This window comes from Canis lupus, chromosome 5, assembly GCF_003254725.2.
Source record: "Canis lupus dingo isolate Sandy chromosome 5, ASM325472v2, whole genome shotgun sequence".
NCBI classification, from domain to species: domain Eukaryota; kingdom Metazoa; phylum Chordata; class Mammalia; order Carnivora; family Canidae; genus Canis; species Canis lupus.
Window position 1 is genome coordinate 38,890,630 of NC_064247.1, and position 23,054 is coordinate 38,913,683.

General features: G+C 38.3%; 1 protein-coding gene and 1 long non-coding RNA gene across 2 annotated transcripts; one reads left to right on the forward strand and one right to left on the reverse strand.

Annotated features, from left to right (window-relative positions):
* Positions 1-1,708: 1,708 nt before the first annotated feature.
* On the reverse strand, positions 1,709-8,059 carry LOC118354813 (uncharacterized). The gene is made up of 3 exons (XR_004816026.2): positions 7,668-8,059; positions 3,562-3,706; positions 1,709-2,332 (listed from the first exon to the last, which is right to left on the reverse strand). It is a non-coding gene; the product is annotated as an uncharacterized LOC118354813 (long non-coding RNA).
* Positions 8,060-14,217: 6,158 nt separating this feature from the next.
* On the forward strand, positions 14,218-16,097 carry LOC112647577 (40S ribosomal protein S6-like). Its single transcript, XM_035716109.2, is given in 3 exon segments — positions 14,218-14,287; positions 15,170-15,454; positions 15,457-16,097. Coding segments are annotated over 3 exon segments (927 nt in total). The 3' UTR covers positions 16,029-16,097.
* The last annotated feature ends 6,957 nt before the right edge of the window (positions 16,098-23,054 follow it).

Genomic DNA, 23,054 nt, shown 5'->3' on the forward strand with positions numbered 1-23,054 from the left:
ACTTAGTGCTTGGAGTGCATTAATCCACCTGATGAGTTTTTCACCCAGCAGTCAACTGAGGCTAGACACAGGACACTCGGTAGAATAGAGAATAAGAGTATCAGATTTGCCACCCCAAAATATGCTACTTGTGGCATATTGATTATTTTGAGCTGGAAGCACCTGAAAAACCAAAGAGAAGGAAGAAGCTTTCTCTGAATTCTCCTTATCTGCTTAAAGACAGATTCTCCAAAGGAACTCAATTGTCGTAAATCTGCTCCTCATGAGCTTCATCACCCAGGGAAGGCTGATTCTTGTCCCAGGAGAGGAGCCTAGAACTTGATCCCACACCCAGACAAAGTGTGTCACAGACTCACACCTCACATCTACCCTCCATAGGGCACATTCACTTTTCCCTAAAAATCATTTGCTCTCCCCTAGGAGGCTGACATCCTCCTCCTCTTTCTCTATTAAGATGATATTGTTGAATAACAAAAATTTAACCAAGTACATTTTAAAGATCTAAATGGCCTTACTAAGCAATTCATGAATTGGGCAGCATTGCACCTAGAAGGAGAGAGGAGCTCCAAATGGCTACAGATAGGGAGAGGTTTTCAAAGGCAGGACAAGGGGGTCATAAACAGAAAACGATTATTTCATTATTTCAATAATTATTTCATTATTTCATCAAAATTGTTTTAGCAAGTAGATTAGCTCATCTCTCTTTGAGGCAAAGGGGAGGGCCATGTGACAGATTGCCTCCTTGATGGTGATCAGAAAAATCCTGATTGACTGGTTAAGACTAGATTTCTGGGGGGTTGAAACTGCAGGTAGGTGAGGTATTAAGTCTTGGTTTACCGACTAGGAGCCTTAAGTGACACTATTTGGGGGCATATGGCTTTGTTTCTAACAATATTAATAAATAATATAATAATAGTAATAAATATATTAATAAATAATATAAATAATAATATTAAGAACGTCTTTTTTCTTAAGCTACCCAGGGAAATTACTTATTTCTCCCTGGAATCTCTCACATATATATCTTAGTAAACTTCTATTTGCTTTTCTCTTGTTAATTTGTGTTTTATTCAATGGTCTCAGCTAAGAACTCATAAGGGTGGAGGGAAATTATTTTTCCCACCCAACGAAAATAATACATCCCCTAGCCAGGACATTGCCAAAGGAAGTCTTCAGTCACCATTATTGTACAAAGGGTTCTCTGGAAGTGCCAGGATACTGAGAATCCAGAAGAGGAAGGAAGCAGAGTGGGCAACTGTGCTAGAAGGGGAGAGAAAGACAGAAGACAATTCACCTACCAGATCAACATGACTCAAGCGCAACCATGCATGGTATTTCTTTTCGGGCTTCCTATTTGATATTCTTATCAAAAATAAATTTTTAAAAATTTTTTTATTTATTTATGATAGTCACACACAGAGAGAGAGAGAGAGGCAGAGACATAGGCAGAGGGAGAAGCAGGCTCCATACACTGGGAGCCCGACGTGGGACTCGATCCCGGGTCTCCAGGATCGTGCCCTGGGCCAAAGGCAGGCGCTAAACCGCTGCGCCACCCAGGGTTCCCTCTTATCAAAAATAAATTAAAAACTCAGAGTACCTCAGACTTCTTTTATATAAAATATTGTCTATCAATATTTACAACGAATAAAACATCAAATCCAATAAATGAATGCAAAGCCCATCATTTTTCTAGCTTTATTCCATAATGTGTCTATGACCAAGATTGCTTCTGCTTATTAGGCACATTCCATGGTACAAGGCCTAGCATTATATCACTATTGACTCTTAAATTTACATACAATAGTACTTTAATATCTTTTCATTTATCTCATCTGAGCTCCACGGTTCTGTTGTGAGATAAGAGAGAAAATTTGATTACCCTCTTTTTTCAGCTAACATGCCCAGAGTAGATCTTCAATAACTATTTATTGAATAGATAAAAAATGAAGAAATTGCAGTTCAGAGATTGTGTGTGTGCACATGTGCATGTGTGTGCTTTGCCCCAGGTCACACTGGGCATGAAAAACAGAATCCATATTTTCTGGTATCAAGCCAGGTATTTTGCCTGCAATGACAGTCTTTCCTGAGCCTCTACCAGCCAATCCTCCTGGTGAAGGATCAAAGTGAGCCCCAGATCTGACCGGGGCCAGTCCCAAGGTGAAAATTTCAGGAATCACACAAAGGAGCAAGTACATTCTTTCACAACTCTAGTTCGAAGTCATATCTTGGGTGAGGCTTGTGACATAATTGATGACTTTCAAACAGATCACCAGGCAGAAAAGAGAGAGGACAGGATAAGTCTCCACTCTGGAGAGCTGGATCTCTTGATCTTCTGGAAGACAATACTTTTAATTTTCATCAGTGCAAGACTATGTTCCAAACCAGAAGGGGTTTGTCTAATTCATCATGCTCCCTGGCCACACAATGGGACCCCTGACAAGCAGAACATTGGGGAGTGAGAGAAATGAACATCACGAATGCTCATGAATTGCAAATGCTTCTTCCTTAAAGGATGGTCTCTTGCTTGGGACCATCTGCTTGATATAACTGGATCCAGGTCCTCGGGCTAGAAACATCTGCCACTTTAATAATTTTACCTCTTAATTAAAGCACAACCATAAGGGGGCCAAGCATAGCTATGACCCCGGACATATCAGACTTTAGCCACACAGAGTGGAGAATTCATTTGCCTCGGTTTGGCATGAATGAGATCACATAGGTGTGTAGTTCACCCAATGTGTGGGGTCCCTACTGAGATAAAACAAATCCTGGCAAATGAGTACCCTTTCCCCATTGACTTTGTGTATCATTTCAAAAATACTTTATCTTCAGATTTAATTGCTCTTGCACTGGTGGGGCCTCCTGACCAGTTGTCTTTATGCTGCTCTGCCCTGCAGCATCTTGGTCAAGTAGTTAATGACCTATAAATAAACACTAATACACTAGGGGAGATGCTATTTAAGGGAACTCTGCACAAAACCTTTTGTACCACAAGAGTTCTTTTATAATGCAAATAGTCACCCTTTAATTGATCTATTTTGTAAGTTCAGGCTTTCATATCAGTTTCACATGCATCATCACAGAAATAATGTGTGGAAATACTCCAGTGCATACACAGTAAAGCACTAAATAAATGCTAGGTGACACTGTTATGTCTCACTTTGGGATGCACCCACATTATCTTGAACTTAGGTCAAATTGTAAGCATACCACAGAGATTCTGGGTATACATCTGTCTACCCCCACCTCATTAGTCTGTGGTCTCTCTAAATGCTAGACACTTACATTGCTTATATTTTGTTTCTCCTTTAGCTGTTTAGTTTTGAGTGCTGTACCTTGGTAGTAGATGCCGTCAAAGTGATTAAGTGAGAAAGAGGACCCAATATTTGTACATCATTCATTCATTCAACAAATACTTATTCAGCATCCCTTTGTGCATTGGGAATGTAGCCATAAGCAAGACAAGGTAATGCCTTTGTAGAGCTTTGTTCAAGTGGAGTAGAGAGAACTAAATATATAAATAAATAGACTGCTCAGTAAAATGCCAGTAATAAACATTACCTGAGAGACAGAATGAAGCAGAGGATGGAGATGGAGAAGGTGTTTCAAGTAGGCTTGATCACGGAACACCTCTCTTAGGAGCTGAAGAGAATGCTGAAGAGTGCCATGGTGGATGTCATGCCAAGAAACAGCAAGTGGAGTTGCCCTGAGATTGAAATGTGTTTGGTATCTTTGGGGAACAGCAAGATGGAACATAATGGATGGGAAAGAAAGGGTAAAAGAGATGATGGTAGGAAACAAGGTTTAAGAGGTAGGTAGGTAGGTGCCAGATTATGTCAAACCTTAAGGGTACCAGGGAAAGGATGAATGCTATGTCCCACTGGACTGTGAAAGAGAAGACTTGCTATATCCCTTTCAGTTCCTTCTCTGGAGGAAAAGAATACAGTTGAATGATTATGAAACCCACAACAGAATTTAAGAGACTCTAAAAAGCCACCAAAACTTTGAAAACTACAAAGGTGTCAATAAAGACCCAGCATCCTCATTTGACAGTTGTAACCTGAATAAATTCTGGTATTTTATATGGTCCAGGCTCAAGGAAATGTCTGGCAATCAAAAATAATTAAAGTCATTCAAATACATACTTAAAGAATTGTAAGGGAGATTAAGTTAATAATGAAAAACTGCTTAAAGCCCCTCCCTTCTACCATTGGCTCACACTCCACCATCGCATTATTTTATGTTCTCCTTCCTAGTTTCCTCAGCTTCTCCCACACATCTCACAAACACCCCAAATTTGCAGGCTCGGCTCTTTGCTCCTTCACCTAAACACCCCAGAAGGTACTCTGCCCCTGTAATGTCTGCAATGGCCAAAAAGACCCAGAAGCTCCACACCCCAATCCTCCTCCCTTCAATACTTCTTGGAGGGTATAGCTCTTCTCCCCTTCTAACTGCTTTCCTCATGGAAATACCTCCTAAAGACTCTGGAACAGAAAATCATTCATTCTACTCCACAAATAAGAAAAGATTGTGCTCAGAATGGGGAAGCAACATGTCTCTTTAATAGAATAAAACTAAGATCCCCCTGTGTTTTCAATACAACACTTTTTCCAGGATTGGTAAAACACAATGTAAGTGCCAGATGCCAGGCATTGACACCTGCACCAACTCGTGTGGTCTCCAATGGAGGAAAACATTCAGGCTTTGAAAAGATGATTTTACATTCCAAATGACACTCAGCTGCCATGTTCAAAGCCTGGAATGGAAGCCATGACTACCAAGGTCTAATCAAGTTCTCTAACACCTGGGCTTCTAATTTCAAGCCTGGTGCTCTCACACTAAGGGATTCACTGTCTTCAAACTCTCAAAGGCAAGACTCCATTTCTCCCCCTGGGGACAGAATTTGAGAGAATAGTATTGATTTTCTATTATCTGCTTTGTGAATCATCCATGTCACACAGCTTATCTGTTTGGGGCTTATTTGTTTCTGTGAATGGGCAATTCAGCCATGGGTACAATATTCAAAGGATATGAATGGGCTAAAGTGAAAAAGCAAGAAATCCTACACACTCCAGTTGTCTAGGTCCCTTCCCTACACAGTTTTCCAGAAGTATTCTGTGCATCTATAAATGATAGATTGATGTATCAGTGATAGACTACTAAGCTGATTTCCATCTTGTGGTTTTACAAAACACAGTGTTTCATATATCTTGTTTTCTATAATAATTTAACTTAGTTCTTATTTCATGTTAGTGCACAAAGAGCTTTCTCATTCTTTGTGAGAGTTAAATAGTGTGCCATTGTGTGGGTGCACCACAACTATTTAACTGGTCCTCTGTTGATGAACATGTATATTACTTCCACGACTTGACTGTTGCAAATCTTGCTGCTACATTTAATTTCACATCATATCTCATATAGGCAACCATATCTAGCATATACCAAGTAATTTACCTAGCTTGGAATTACTGCATCAAGAGTATTTTTTCATTTTAATAAATATTCAATTGCCAAATTGACCAGGGCCTGGACCAATCTACAGAGCAATCAATGAAGTATGAGCAGGTACCAACACTTTTGTCCTGAATTAAAAATCTTACTCCAGGACCGACACCAAATTGCTTTCTTAAACATGCTTAGGGCAATGATTTCATAGTAAGCTTGAGAAAGAGCTAATCATTTTGGAAAATCTACTAAAAAGTAAACATAAATGTGTACACTTTATAAAAATTCGTACTTATGAAGAAAATGACAAGTGTTGTAATATCCAATTTCTAAAGAACTCTCAAAATCTAGGCTTTTAAAATGACAGAAATTAATAGATGATGCTTCTTTCTGCTAATGAAAGAGGCAGGGTTTCACCTTTGATGAAAACTATAAAGCCACAAATCCAAGAACCTCAACAGGCCCAAGTACAAGAAACATGAACAAAACTATGAAGCACATTATAATAAAATTGCTCAAAACCAGTGATAAAGAGAAAATGTTAAAAAGTAGCTGGGGCGGGGTGGGGTGGAGATATATTACCTAAAGAGGAGCAAAGATAAGGCAGATGACAGAATTTTTGTAGGAGATAGTGCAAGTGGGATGACAATGGAGTGACATCTTTAAAGTAATGAGAGAAACTATTACCTTGGAAGTCTATACACAGAATAATCATCTTTCCGAACCAAAGTGAAATGAAAACTTTCGAAGACAGAAAAACTGAAGGAATCCATTCCCAGCTGACTGGTGCTACAGAAAAGTTAAAGTAATTAGGAAATCTTTCAATCAGAAAAAAAAATTCCAGATGGAAAATAGATCTATAAAAGGATGAAGAACACTAGAAATAGTGATGGTGTAGATAATATATAAATATAGAAAATATTTTCTTATCATTTAAATCTTTTTCAAAGATCATTGATGACTTCCATTCTGGGCAAAATGGTGTAGACTTATCTATCCCTGTTTTTTCCCACTAATTAAAATGATAAATACTGGAAATGACGCAAGAGACAGCCAAGGAGAATTCTGACAAGTGGAAAGAAAAAGGCAGATTGTTCAGAACTCCAGAACAGGAGGAACGAGATAGAGGCAGAGTATCAAATGGCCCCTCCTCCCTAAAGCCCTTCACACAACAGAATAAGGCAATTCCAGCATTTCTCAATCCTCAGCCTATAACAGACGATATCCCAGGTTAAGTTCATTTCTTCCCCAGATCAAAAGGGATTCCCAGGGATGACACCAGGAAGGGTAGCCAAACTGGCAGCAGAACTGATCAGAAGCCCCTGGCCCTCTAATAATAAGCTGCAGGGTGGGTACCATTCTTCCCTATTGGGCCTTATATTCATCTTCCTAATCCAGAGACATGGCATAACCAGGGACACCAACAAAGGGGAACCTGCACAACAAATTTCCCAGCCCAAGGAGTGCTCTGCTTCCATGCCAGTTGTAAGATACATCTCCACCACCAAGATTGATGGCTTTGCCATGGGCAGTGGCAAAAAGGGATCCCAACACAATAAGCACCCATGTTAGGAAGAGCTCTCTGTTCCTGTGAATCAGGGTCTTCTGCTTAAATACATTAAGAATGGTCTGGTCTGAGGAAGGTCTTTCCACCCTGTCTGGCAGGAGGGACCCAGGGGAGCCATAGAAGCATTAGATAAACACAATAGACCCAGGTGGCATCACAAAGCATCAGATAAACATAACAGACCCAAGTGGCACCACCAAAATTAAATAGTGATTGGAAGCTTGGCCTACAAAAAATAGGTCAGGATCTATGAGCTAATGTTAAACAGTGTGACTTCTTGACAAAATTTGAAAATTTAGAGAGTTGCTAAACTTAATATTCAACACTTGTCCAGGATAACAACAAAAAATATATTGTCATATCAAGAATCAGGAGAACCACAACTTGAATAAGAAAAGACAATTGATACCAACATGGAGATAAATCACATGTTGGAATAATGTAAACAGGGATTTTTTAAGCAGCTATCATAAAAATGTTTCAACAAACAACCACAAATTCTCTTATAGAAGAAAAAGGGAGTAAGTCTAATCAAAGAAAGAGAAATATTAAAAAAGAAACATGGAAATTATAGAGCTGAAACTTACAATATGATAAAGGATAGAATTATTTAGCTTGAAAACAGAACAAGAGAATTAACATAGTGTGGGTGTACCTGGGTGCCTCAGTCATTTAAGCATCCAACTCTTGATCTCAGCTCAGGTCTTGATCTCAGGATTGTGAGTTCAATCCCCATGTTGGGCATTGCACCTACTTTAAAAAAGAAAGAAAGAAAGAAAGAATTAATACAATCTGAACAGTAGAGAAAATATTAATAGCCTCAGAAACCTGTGGAAGAATAACAGAAGATCCAACATTTGTATCATTGGAGTCCCAAAAGGAGAACAAAAAAAGAGGGGACTGAAAAACTGTTTGAAGAAAAAAAGTGAGTGAAAACTTCACAAATTTGGCAAAAGACATAAGCTCTCAGATTCAAGAAACAAAGCAAACCACAAAAAAGATAAATCCAAAGAAAGTCATGCTAAGACACATTATAATTAAACTTCTGAAAACTAAAGAAAAAAAAAAAAAAGCTTGAGATCAGCCAAAGAGAAATGATGCATTACCTTAGTATCAATTCGAATGTCAGCTGACTCCTTAACTGACATCATAGAGAACAGAAGGAAGTGACATTTTTCAGATACAGAATGAAGAGAACTGCCAACAACAAATTCTACAACCAGCAAAACTACCCACCAGCAGTGAGGGAAATAAAAATGTTCTCAGACAAAGGAAAATTAGCAGAACGTGTTTCTGGAAGACCAACCATTAAAGAGTGGATAAAAGAATTCTGTCAACAGAAAAGAAGTACAAAAGAAGAAATTTTAAAGTGCCAGGAATGAAGATTTTAAAAAAACAACAAAAATAGAGAAACATGGGTATATGTAACACACTATCCTTCTCATCATGAGTTTCTTTTTTTTTTCATCATGAGTTTCATAAATCATTTTTTAAAAGATTTTATTTATTTATTCATGAGAGTCACAGAAAGAGAGGCAGAGACACAGGCAGAGGGAGAAGTAGGCTCCCTGCAAGGAGCCCAATGTAGGACTTGATCCTGGATCCCAGGATCACGCCTTGAGCTGAATGAAGGCAGATGCTCAATCACTGAGCCACTTAGGGGTCCCTATAAATAATTTTTGATGACCGAAACAAAAATTATAAATCATCTGATATTCAAGATTTTTTAACAGAGAAGGTAAAGGGATTTAGATGAAAATAAATTCTCCATATGTCATTCAAATGTTGAAATGTTGATATCAGTTTATATCAGTAAAAAGTTATATGCAAATTTCAATACCCAGAGAATACACTAAAAAAACTACACATAGATATACAAACACTATAAAGATATCCAAAATAATTGAAATCAGCATCTCAAAGAGATATTTGTATGCATGTTCATTGCAGCATTATTCACAATAGCTAGGACGTGGAAGCAACCCGTGTCCCTCATGAATAAGCAAAATGTGGTATATGCATATGATGGAATATTATCAGTCTTAAAAAGGAAGAAAATTCTAAAAAAAAAAAAAAAAAAAAAGGAAGAAAATTCTGACAGAGGCTACAACATGGATGAACCTTGAGGACATTATGACAGGTGAAATAAGCTAGTCTTAAAAAGATAAGTACTGTAGGATACCATTTATATGAGATACTCAAAGGAGTCCAATTCATAGAAATAAAAAGTAGAATGATGGTTGTCAGAAGTTGGGGAGAGGGACCAATGAAGAGTTATTGTTTAATAGGTAAGGAGTTTTAGAACTTATAAGATGAAAAAAGTTGTGAAGATGAATGGTAGTGATGATTGTACAACATTGTGAATGTATGTAATACTGCTAAACTGTATACCTTAAAACAGTTAAGATGGTAAATTTTGTTATGTGTATTTTACCTTAAAAAGTTTAGGAAAACACTATAAAAGATTATTGTTTAGACAAGTACAACAATATAATGTGAGGTTGATAATATACGTAAATATATAATGTATAACAAGAAAACTACAGAAGTTGGGAGAAGAGAAACTCAAGTATACAATTGTAAGTTTCTTATACTGTATATGAAGGGCATAATATCAATTTATGTTAGGATATTATAAGTTGAAGATGTATCTTAAAACCCTAAAGCACTGGTATCCCTGGGTGGCGCAGCGGTTTGGCACCTGCCTTTGGCCCAGGGCGCGATCCTGGAGACCCAGGATGGAATCCCACGTCAGGCTCCCGGTGCATGGAGCCTGCTTCTCCCTCTGCCTATGTCTCTGCCTCTCTCTCTCTCCCTGTGTGACTATCATAAATAAATAAACATTTAAAAAAACCCTAAAGCACTAAAAATGAAACAAAGCTGTAGCATATAAGCCCACGAAGGAAATAAAATCCTGCGATGGTTTTTGATGGGTCAACTTGTTTGAACTATACACCAAGGACAGGAGGAAGAACAGCAGTCATTTTGTGGCATGCACATACCTCTCCCAATGTTCAATAAAACATTGATGGGGTGCTGCATTGAAGGAATTTTGCAGATATAATTGATGTCCCTAATTAGTTGTCTTTAAAAAAAAAGAGATTTTCCTGGTGAGCTTGACTTAATCAGTGGAAACCCCTTAAAAGAAAGCTTAGGTAATTCCTGAGGCAGTTACTGAACAACAGTTCACTCTCTACCTGCTCTCCATTTACTGAATTTTCCTTTCTTAACTGCCTGCAGATGACAGCTTTTACCTATGTTCATGGGGATCTAGGCTACTTATCATTTTCTCTTCTTGACTGCTGGACTCATGGACTCAGACTTACTTAGCCAAGCTCCATAATTATCTAAGCCAGTTCCCTGGCTGGTCCCTAAGACCAGAAAAATACAAGACATCAAGATCAGAAATAAAGAAGTAAAATAGTATTTATTCACAGATTACATGATTGTTTACATAGAAAATCTGATGGAAACCGCAAAAAAGCCACTAGAATTAATTAGTGAGTTTAGCTAAGTTGTAGAACATATGTGACAAATAAATCGATTATATTTTCATATACTGACAACAAATTTTTGGAAATTGAAACTAAATAATAACACTTCTTATAATAGCATTAAAAATGTGAAATACCTAGGGTTAATGCTGATAAACCATATTAAAACTACAAAATATTGAGAGAAAATAAAGAGTATAGAAATAGAGAGATGGGCTTGTTCATGAGTTAGGAGACTCAATTTTGTTAAGATATCAGTTATTCACAAATTTATTTATATACTCAATACAACTCTAGTCAAAACTCCAGCAAGATTTCTATAGAAATTGACAAACTGATTCTAAAGATCATATAGAAACACAAAAGACATAGAAGAGACAAAAGAACATTGAAACAGAACATGAAGTTTGGTGTTAAGCTGATTTCAACACTTATTATAAAACCAGAGTAATCTAGACTGTTTTAGCATCAAGATAGAGAAATAGACCAAAGAAGTAGAATAAAGCATCCAGAAACAAACCCTTGCATATATGGACAACTGATTTTTGACACCAGGGAAATTTAATGAAGAAAAGATTCTTTTCAACAAATGATGCTGGGACACCTGGATACTCACATGCAAAAAGAAAGGAGGTAGGGAGAAAGAAAGGAAGAAACAAATTTGGATCCACATGTCACACTATATAACGAAATTACCTCAAAATGGATTATGGAACTAGATGTAAAACCCAAAACTATGAAACATTTGAAGAAAATATAGAAAATGATTATGACTTTGGGTTTTGCAAAAGTATCCAAAATCATAATCCAGAAAATTCAAAAACTGATCAACTGGGCTTTACCAAAATTAAGCTTCTGCTCTTTAAAATACACTATTAGGAGACTGGAAAGGCAAACTACAGACTAGGAGAAAATATTTAAAATTCTATACAAATATTGACAAAGATACAGAGGAAGGGGAACCCTCTTACACCATTGGTGGGAATGCAAACTGGTGCAGCAAACAGTATGCAGTTTCCTCAGAAGGTTAAAAACAGAACTATTCTACAACCCAGCAATTGCAATACTAGGTTTTACCCAAAGAATGCAAAAATACTGTTTTGAAGGGTCATATGCACCCTGATGTTTATAGTAGCCCTATCAACAGTAGCCGAATTGTGGAAAGAGCCCAAATGTCCACTGACTAATGAATGGATAAAGAGGTTGTGATGTACGTACACAATGGAACATTACTCAGCCATGAAGAAGAATGAAATCTTGCCATTTGCAACAACGTGGATGGAGCTGGAGTGTATCATACTCAGGAGAATAAGTCAGTCAGAGGAAGGCAAATACCATAGGATCGCACTCATATGTGAAATCTAAGAAACAAAATAGATAAACGTAGGGAGGAAAAAAGGGGAGAGGAAAACCATAAACCAGACTCTTAACTATGGAGAATAGAGAGTCAACTTGCAGGGGAGGTTGGTGGGCAGAGGGATTAAATGGGTGATGGGTATTAAAGAGGACACTTGTTGTGATGATCACAGGGTGTTGTATGTAAATAATGAATCACTAAATTCTACTCCTGAAACTAATATTACGCTATAGGTTAACCACCTGGAATTTATATTAAAATCTTGAAACTCCAAAAAAAAGATACACTGATTGAAATCAAGCACATCAAGAAATGTTTGACAAAAAGAAAAAAAGAAAGACATGTTTGACAACCCTCATATGAGGTACTACCACATTAATACTAGAACGTGTAAAAACAAAACAAAACAAAAAACCCCACAACACTCATTTTCCCCCTCCTGTATGGGGAAACACCTAGCTCTTCCTCACTGTGTGTTTCCTCCCTGTGAGTCTTCTTTACTTTACTACTTACACAGAACACTGTGATTCTGACACTTCTGGTCACCAAATGTGAAGTTTGTTCCACACCAAGCAATTCTCTGTGACACCGGCTGGGTGTTCCATGATTAGCTCAATTCTGGCACTGTCTACCCCGAGATAGCATCAGATACCACAGGTTAAGGGCTCAATCCCACAAGACTGCCCCTCAACACACACACACAGACACACACACACACACACACACACACACACACACAGCAGACTCCAATCACAATCACTTGTGCTTCTGACCCACCAACTATAGATAGAAGGTTCCAACTACCCCCACCTCAAGTTCGCTTTGTTAAAACATCTCACAGAACTCAGGAAAAGAGTTTACTTACATTTACTCCTTATTATAAAAGAATATGATATAGGATATGGATGAACATCCGGTTGGAAGAGTCGCAAAGGGCAAAGTATGTGAGAAGGGGCCTGAGTTCCCATGCCCTCTTTGGGTGTCCGCTCTCCCAGCACCTGCCACTCTCCCAGCACCCGGAAGTTCTCCAAACCTTACACTTTGGGGATTTTGTAGAGGCTTCCTCACATAGGTATGATCAATCACTCATTCCATTTGCAGCCCTTCTCTCTTCTCAAGACACTGGGGGTGGGACAGAAACTCCAAGCTTCTGACATAGCTTGATCTTCCTGGTGACCAGCTCTCATCCAAGAACTATCTGGGAGTCCGCCCAGAGTTGCCTCATTAGAACAAAAGATGCTCCAATCGCCCAGGAAATTGCAAGGATTTCAGGAGCTCTGTGCCAGGGACAGAGGTCAAAGACCAATAGTAGAACAAGACATTCTTCTAGCGTTTGTTTGTTTTTTTTTTTTTTTGTATGCAAGTGTTTTATTTAAAAAGAGCTTAAAAAATAAAAAGAGCGTAATAATATATGCTATAACACAAGAAAACACAATATGTGATACAATAATAAAATAATATCTAGATTTAATTATTGTATTTGGGTCAGCATAGTATAGTAGAAAATTTTGCAATTAGCATATCTTGGGTTTCGATGTGACACTCACTAGTTAGACTTAAGTAGGATTGCCAGAAAAAGAAATGCAGGACACCCAGTTAAACTTTTATTTTCAGATGAATAACATTTTTTTCCTTCAGTGTTAAGTATATCCAACTATTGCATGGGACTTACACTTACTAAAACTTATTCATTATTGATCTGATATTTATTTTTTTTAAGATTTTATTTATTCATTCATGAGAGACACAAAGAGAGAGAGGCAGAGACACAGGCAGAGGGAGAAGCAGGCTCCATGCAGGGAATCTGATGCAGGACTCAATCCCGGGACTTGATCCAGGGACTCCAGAATCACACCCTGAGCGGAAGGCAGATGCTCAACCACTGAGCCACCCAGGCGTCCTTTTTTCTGACATTTAAATTTAACTGGGCTTTTTGTAATTTGTTTGCTAAATCTGACAACCCTATATTTAAGTCAACTTACCTTCTCTGATCAGATTTCCGCTGAGAAATGTATAGAATTGTTGAATCCTTATACACCTGAACTAATATAACACTATGTTAATTCAACTTGAGTTTTAAAAAAAGAAAGATAATATAAAACTTTTTAATTTTGAGTTTTCAAGATACTATATTGTCTCATATGCTGCTGTATCGGGAGTAAAGTGTCCTAGAAAATCTGAAGTCACAGCTGCTCACAGAGTGTCTCCTGTGGTCTCCCGGGATAGCACATCATTTCACAGACAGGAAACCAGCACCCAGTGTTCTTATCACTTAGGAAGTCACAAAGGATTTAGGATCCCTCTGCCAGGAGCCAGGGACAGAGAGCATTATATATTTTCTGCAGTCTCACAGAATGGCTAACACTGAAGATCAACCAAATGATGGCAAGAATGTGGAGGAACTTGAACTCTCATGCATTGCTGGTGGAGACATAAAATCACTTTGCACACAGTCTGGCAGTTTCTTAACAAGTTGAACTTACACTGGCCAAAGGAGTCAGTCATTTTATTCTTATGAATTTGTCCAAGAGAAAGGGAAACATATGTTTATTCAAAGACTTGTACGCAAATGTCCATAGCAGCTTAATTTGTAATAGTCCAAAATGGAAACAACAGTAATGTCCCCTAACAATCATCAATGGATGAACAAAATGTGTTAGCCATACAATGGAATACTCGCCCGCAATGAAAAGAAATGAACCATGGGTACACTCGACAAAGATATTTTTAAATACTTTCTAAAGTGTACAATGAGATAGATGAAATTAATTTCAAAAATTATATTTAACCCAATATATCTAAAATATTCTCATTTCAACATATAATAAATATACATATTATATATACATATATATATAAACACTGTGGTTAAAGTCAATATAAATTAATTATAACTAAGTTGAAAATTCACTTCCTTGTCACACTAGCCACATTTCAAGTGCTCAATAGCCCCCAGGGGTTGACGGCTACTGTAAGGAGAGTGCAGGTCTAGTCCACTCAAGAATAGTCTAAAGTTTCTCTGTGGTTGGTATTTATGCAAAAACCAAAGGTCAACTTAATCCTTCAAATACTTGCAACCCACCTACAACAAATGACTGGAGCTTCCTTACAAAGCAGCAAAAAAAGAGATAGTCTTCTCTTTTCTCCTCTCCATGACTTAACACTTCATTTTTAAAGATACCAGTGGTATGGTGAGAACAGCTGGATGTGTTCAATTGGTCCTAGTCCTTTAGAACCATCCATTCTCCCTCATCCCTCTAAGCCTCCAAGTTCCCTGAAAATGGTCATTTATTTTTGCAACGTCAGGTTCCCCCAGCCTTCCCACCTCTCATTCTAAGAGGGGTGCAAAAATATCTACAAAAAAAATATCTCCGGGGGTCTCTTTTTCGTGGCGCCTCCGAGGCGGTAGGCCGCTTCAGGATGAAGCTGAGCATCTCTTCCCAGCTCCTGGCTGCCAGGAACTCATTGAAGTGGACGATGAGCGCAAACTGCGTACCTTCCATGAGAAGCGTGTGGCCGCAGAAGTTGCTGCCGATGCTCTGGGCGAGGAATGGAAGGGTTACGTGGTGCGCATCAGCGGTGGCAATGACAAGGCTTCCCCATGAAGCGGGGTGTCTTGACCCACGGCCGCGTCCGCCTGCTGCTGAGTAAGGGGCATTCCTGCTGCCGACCCAGGAGGACTGGAGAGAGGAGGCGCAGATCTGTTCGGGGTTGCACTGTGGATGCCAATCTCAGTGTTCTCGATTTGGTTATTGTGAAAAAAGGGGAGAAGGATATTCCTGGACTCACGGATACTACTGTGCCTCGTCGCCTGGGGCCCAAAAGGGCCAGCAGAATCCGAAAGCTTTTGAATCTGTCAAAAGAAGACGATGTCCGCCAGTATGTTGTGAGAAAGCCCCTAAACAAGGAAGGTAAGAAACCTAGAACCAAAGCACCCAAGATTCAGCGTCTTGTTACTCCACGTGTCCTCCAACACAAACGTCGGCGTATTGCTTTGAAGAAACAGCGTACTAAGAAAAATAAGGAAGAGGCTGCAGAATATGCTAAACTTTTGGCCAAGAGAATGAAGGAGGCCAAAGAAGAACGCCAGGAACAGATTGCCAAGAGACGGAGGCTGTCCTCTCTGAGAGCTTCTACCTATAAGTCTGAGTCCAGTCAAAAATGAGATTTTCTAAGAGTGACAAAATAAATAAGATCAGACACCAAAAAAAAAAAAAAAAAAAAAAAAAAAGAAAAGAAATCCCCGGGCACCTGGATGGGATGGCTCAGTCAGTTAAGCTTCTGCCTTTGGCTCAGGTCATGATCCTTGGGTCTTGGGATTGAGCCCCAAGTCAGGCTCTGCACTCAGCACAGAGTCTGCTTGCCCCTCTGTCCCTCCCCTACTCATGCTCTCTCTCTCTTACTTGCTCTTTTGCTCTCAAATAATAAATAAAACCTTTTAAAAATCTCATAACTTCAAAAATGCTTCCTCTTGCAAACCCTGTTTTATTGTCTTCACTATGGATGTCTAGAACCTCCTCCCACCTAAAGGGCAGACTATATAAATGGTTATGGGAGAAAAAGAGCAAAGTCAATTTTTAAAAATAAAGTTTTACAACAACAGACTTTTTTCTTGCAGAATCAGAAGTATGAGTGACTCCCTGGAGAAATCCAGTGAATAGGGGTCAATGTAAGATAATCCATTAAAACTCAGAGTGCATGGATTAAAATCTGAACCTTGATGTTGAGAGTTTTACTAATTTCTTTAGTTTGTGTCAGATGTACTCATAAGATTACATTGTTATATGTACAATGACAAGGGCTTTTTCCCTCTTGTTTTTCCCTAATTAAAAAAAAAAGTTTCTGGTGCCTTAAAGTGAGAGCAATCATAGGAGCTGCTGTGTTGGCTTGGTCATGGGGGCTGTCTTTGTAGGCTTCATTTTCTAAGACATTTTCTTCAACAACTAAAAGGAGATTTTGTGTCCATTCTCATGACCATGTCCATTCCTACCCCCTAGAAACACAAGCTCCTCAAGAGTTTTGGGAAGAGGAGAAAATGGCACAGTACTCCTTAATTCCCACTGATACTACATGATAAAAATATGCCCAATCTATGAAATGTGCAAAAATTGTATATGTATTAAGTATAACAATTGTCTAACTATGTTGTCCTACAGTTGCCAGTAAGCTGCTAAGGGTAAAGCAGAGCTGGTAGGAATTTGGGGAGGAATTAGAGGTCTTAAATGAAGGAATTCTGGACACCACAAACAAACCACATCTAATAAAATCAACAATAACAGTAATACCTAGCATACATTAGACGCTTGTTATTTGCCACCATTGTGTCACTTGGACTCAATTCTGTGAGCTAAATACTGTTATTATTTTGGAAAGGTTAGATAATGTGTCCTAGTTACACAGTGAGTGAGTGAATGACCTAGGGTCTGAATGTAGAGTGTAAGATCTCCAGGATCTTAACCTCCACTTCATTTGGGCTGCCTCTGAGTCTACGTGGCTTTTAGTGGCAACTCCAAACAATCCCTAAAAACTGGTCACTTCGAGAATTAAAAGAACAAGTAAACACCATTGTTTGGCATCATGGAGACAACCACAGGATTGAATCTAAGATGAGTAGGCATTCTTTTCCCCAACTAACTCAGAGAAATCACCAAGGAGCCAATTTGATTTCATTCCCCAAACAGTGCTCAGAATGCTCTATCCCCAAAGAGAAAGGATGAGCCCCAGTCTCTCTCTCTCTCTTTTTAAAGTAAGTAAACAAATAAATAAATCTTTAATAATAATAATAATAAGTATGCCTCATTTGACTGCAAAATAAATGCGATAAGACCAAAAACCCCAGAACAGATGGACAAGTCTCGAATACTCCATGATTTATGGTCAATCACCAGCCACCAAATCCAGAGTCCTGAACGTTGGGGGATTCCTACCCTAGGGTCTAGGCACAGAAACAGTAATGTGGTTCATTTCAACCAAAAAAAAAAAAACAAAAAACAATAAAAAAGCTTGTGTTTAATGTGCAGATAGAGCTGGGGGTGGAAAAAACATGAAAATGGATCCTATTCAAAAATTTTAGGGTATGAATTCTGCCAATCCATGAGCATGGAATATTTTTCCATCTCTTTGTGTCTTCCTCAATTTCTTTCAGAAGTGTTCTATAGTTTTGAGGGTATAGATCCTTTACCTCTTTGGTGAGGTTTATTCCTAGGTATCTTATGCTTTTGGGTGCAATTGTAAATGGGATTGACTCCTTAATTTCTCTTTCTTCAGTCTCATTGTTAGTGTATAGAAATGCCACTGACTTCTGGGCATTGATTTTGTATCCTGCCACGCTACCGAATTGCTGTATGAGTTCTAGCAATCTTGGGGTGGAGACTTTTGGGTTTTCTATGTAGAGTATCATGTCATCGGCGAAGAGGGAGAGTTTGACTTCTTCTTTGCCAATTTGAATGCCTTTAATGTCTTTTTGTTGTCTGATTGCTGAGGCTAGGACTTCCAGTACTATGTTGAATAGCAGTGGTGAGAGTGGACATCCCTGTCTTGTTCCTGATCTTAGGGGAAAGGCTCCCAGTGCTTCCCCATTGAGAATGATATTTGCTGTGGGCTTTTCGTAGATGGCTTTTAAGATGTCGAGGAATGTTCCCTCTATCCCTACACTCTGAAGAGTTTTGATCAGGAATGGATGCTGTATTTTGTCAAATGCTTTCTCTGCATCCAATGAGAGGATCATATGGTTCTTGGTTTTTCTCTTGCTGATATGATGAATCACATTGATTGTTTTACGGGTGTTGAACCAGCCTTGTGTCCCAGGGATAAATCCTACTTGGTCATGGTGAATAATTTTCTTAATGTACTGTTGGATCCTATTGGCCAGTATCTTGTTGAGAATTTTTGCATCCATGTTCATCAGGGATATTGGTCTGTAATTCTCCTTTTTGGCGGGGTCTTTGTCTGGCTTTGGAATTAAGGTGATGCTGGCTTCATAGAACGAATTTGGAAGTACTCCATCTCTTTCTATCTTTCCAAACAGCTTTAGGAGAATAGGTATGATTTCTTCTTTAAACGTTTGATAAAATTCTCCTGGGAAGCCATCTGGCCCTGGACTCTTGTGTCTTGGGAGGTTTTTGATGACTGCTTCAATTTCCTCCCTGGTTATTGGCCTGTTCAGGTTTTCTATTTCTTCCTGTTCCAGTTTTGGTAGTTTGTGGCTTTCCAGGAATGCGTCCATTTCTTCTAGATTGCTTAATTTAAATGTCAATGTTACCCAGGGCAATATACACGTTTAATGCAATCCCTATCAAAATACCATGGACTTTCTTCAGAGAGTTAGAACAAATTATTTTAAGATTTGTGTGGAATCAGAAAAGACCCCGAATAGCCAGGGGAATTTTAAAAAAGAAAACCATATCTGGGGGCATCACAATGCCAGATTTCAGGTTGTACTACAAAGCTGTGGTCATCAAGACAGTGTGGTACTGGCACAAAAACAGACACATAGATCAGTGGAACAGAATAGAGAATCCAGAAGTGGACCCTGAACTTTATGGGCAACTAATATTCGATAAAGGAGGAAAGACTATCCATTGGAAGAAAGACAGTCTCTTCAATAAATGGTGCTGGGAAAATTGGACATCCACATGCAGAAGAATGAAACTAGACCACTCTCTTTCACCATACACAAAGATAAACTCAAAATGGATGAAAGATCTAAATGTGAGACAAGATTCCATCAAAATCCTAGAGAAGAACACAGGCAACACCCTTTTTGAACTCGGCCATAGTAACTTCTTGCAAGATACATCCACAAAGGCAAAAGAAACAAAAGCAAAAATGAACTATTGGGACTTCATCAAGATAAGAAGCTTTTGCACAGCAAAGGATACAGTCAACAAAACTCAAAGACAACCTACAGAATGGGAGAAGATATTTGCAAATGACATATCAGATAAAGGGCTAGTTTCCAAGATCTATAAAGAACTTATTAAACTCAACACCAAAGAAACAAACAATCCAATCATGAAATGGGCAAAAGACATGAACAGAAATCTCACAGAGGAAGACATAGACATGGCCAACATGCATATGAGAAAATGCTCTGCATCACTTGCCATCAGGGAAATACAAATGAAAACTACAATGAGATACCACCTCACACCAGTGAGAATGGGGAAAATTAACAAGGCAGGAAACAACAAATGTTGGAGAGGATGCGGAGAAAAGGGAACCCTCTTACACTGTTGGTGGGAATGTGAACTGGTGCAGCCACTCTGGAAAACTGTGTGGAGGTTCCTCAAACAGTTAAAAATAGACCTGCCCTACGACCCAGCAATTGCACTGTTGGGGATTTACCCCAAAGATACAAATGCAATGAAACGCCGGGACACCTGCACCCCGATGTTTCTAGCAGCAATGGCCACGATAGCCAAACTGTGGAAGGAGCCTCGGTGTCCAACGAAAGATGAATGGATAAAGAAGATGTGGTTTATGTATACAATGGAATATTACTCAGCTATTAGAAATGACAAATACCCACCATTTGCTTCAACGTGGATGGAACTGGAGGGTATTATGCTGAGTGAAGTAAGTCAGTCAGAGAAGGACAAACATTATATGTTCTCATTCATTTGGGGAATATAAATAATAGTGAAAGGGAAAATAAGGGAAGGGAGAAGAAATGTGTGGGAAATATCAGAAAGGGAGACAGAACATAAAGACTGCTAACTCTGGGAAACGAACTAGGGGTGGTAGAAGGGGAGGAGGGCGGGGGGTGGGAGTGAATGGGTGACGGGCACTGGGGGTTATTCTGTATGTTAGTAAATTGAACACCAATAAAAAAATAAATTAAAAAAAAAAAAAAAAAAATTTTAGGGTATGAGCTTCAACGAAGGTAACAAGTGGGAAGAAAAAGGTCCCTCCATTGTATTAGCCAAGCAAGGGCTCCCTCTACTGGAAATCTGCTTTGAAACCCATAAATTGTAATTGACTCCTTGAAATGCCTACTTGGTGGTAGAACAAGTAAAGCACCCATAATTTAAACTTTCAAGATTGGCATTCCCTGTCTACCTAGGTAATGATACCCTTTCAAATTCATTTGAAGCCCAGACACTGACTTAGTAAAGTAAAAGAATATTCATTTGCTTTAGGATGAACGAGAGGAATATAGAAAGATGCTATAAATCCTAGGAAAAGGCTCTTAAAGAATATTTTTCATTGTTGTTGCTATTCTTAATTTGGCAGAGCTCTACAATTATCCTGGGAAATACCTAATGGAACCCAAAGGAGCAAAAAGAGTGAAGGGTATGATTTTTTGTTCGACATCCTGATGGGCAATAAAGGAAATGTTTTTTGGCTGCAGTCCATCTGAGATGTGGACTTGCTGAATATTTCTCAGAGATTTAGGTCTTGACTAGTGGTGTGGGTGCTCCACACCTCTCTGCTTTACCTCTCCAACTCTTAAACCTACATGCCTGCCCAATATGAATCAGCACACTGAAGATTTTATATGCTAAATCTCTGATGTAGCCATAAACTTCGGGCATTTAAAAATCTTTAAAAAAAAATAAAATAAAATAAAAATCTTATATTGCCTTCTCCTTGGCACCATTTGGAATTTTTCTAAAAAGGACCAATACAAATTCCAAACAATATCCATTTGAAATTCTAAACATGTAGAGTTAAATTTTGGAATCTACATATGAGATTATGAATGACCGAGTCTAAAAGGTACTACTGATTGTGTCGTATCATTAGGTCAATAAATTGTGAATTATCTTACAATTCCCAGCAGTCATTTGCATAGAAGTGTACATGGCATGAAAACTGCAAAATGGGGGCACCTGGGTGGTTCAGTCAGTTAAGCATCTGCCTTTGGCTCGGGTTGTTATCCCGGGGTCCTGGGATCGATCCCCACATGGGACTCCCTACTCAGGAGAGAGCCTGCTTGTGTTCTCTCCGTCTCTTTGTCAAGTAAATAAATAAAATCTACAAAAAAAAAAAAAAAGCAAAAACAAGAACAAAAAAACCCCAGTTTTGTAAGAGAAATGTTCTTCCTCACAAAAAATAAAGCCTTGTTCCCCTACATCTATTATAGTATAGTAGATAATAAATAAAAATAAGTAAAGTTGAAATAAATAGAATTATATTAAAATACTGTTTTGTAGCCAACTTTTTTCATTTTATAATGTATTCTGCTTTTATGTCCATTTTTATATTCTTCTATTACAACATTTCACTTGTAATAGCTGTCTGATACTCCATTTTATGGATGTATCATAATTTATTTAAATAGTTTTTTATTTTTCCAAGTTCTTTATTATAAACAAGTCTGAAATTAATATCTTTGAAGCTAAATAGTTGCACACAGCTTTGGCTATCCTGTCAGAGTAAAACCCAAAATGTAGAATTGCTAGGGCAAAGGATAATTTCATACGTAATAATTTTGATGTATATTGACAAATTGCCTCCCCGAGAAGCTATACCTACTTATAATTCTATACTAACTTCTCTTTTCCAGTTTAGTAGACAAAAAAAAAAAAAGGAGGATCTTATTTTAAATTTTTTTTTGAGAGAGAAAGAGAAAGAGAGAGAGCAGGGATAGAGGCAGAGGTGCTATTACAAGATGCTAAATGTGGGATGCCTGGGTGGCTCACTCAGTTAAGCCATCAGCTCTTGATTTAAAAATATTTTATATCCAACCAATTGATGCATTCAGCCAGCAGAAGGGCATTCTGTTATTCAGATTCAGAAAACACTGTGCCCACGTTTTCTTGAAAGTACAACAAACTATAAAATGAAGCTCATTTAAGTATTCAAGAGTGGGGAAGGCATGGTATAAAATTACTTAGGAATGCTTGGCATTCTCTTTCAGTCTCCCTTGGCCCCTCTCCCCACTTGTACTCTCTCTTTCTCTTTCTCTCTCAAATAAATAAATAAATTTTTTTTAAAAAGAAGATTCTGAATGTTAAAAATCAAGTAAAGCCATGTGCAAAGGTATAAAATAAACAAAAAATGGGATGGCAATGCTCTTTTCCTACAAAATAAAATCCAATGCAAAAAAAAAATTGATTAGGACAAATAAGGCCATGGTATATTCTAAAGGATATAATTCAGATAGACCTATAATCATAATATTTCTTTATACAACAAATGTTACAGTATCAATGTTAATAAAGCAAGAAATTATTAGAGATCAAAG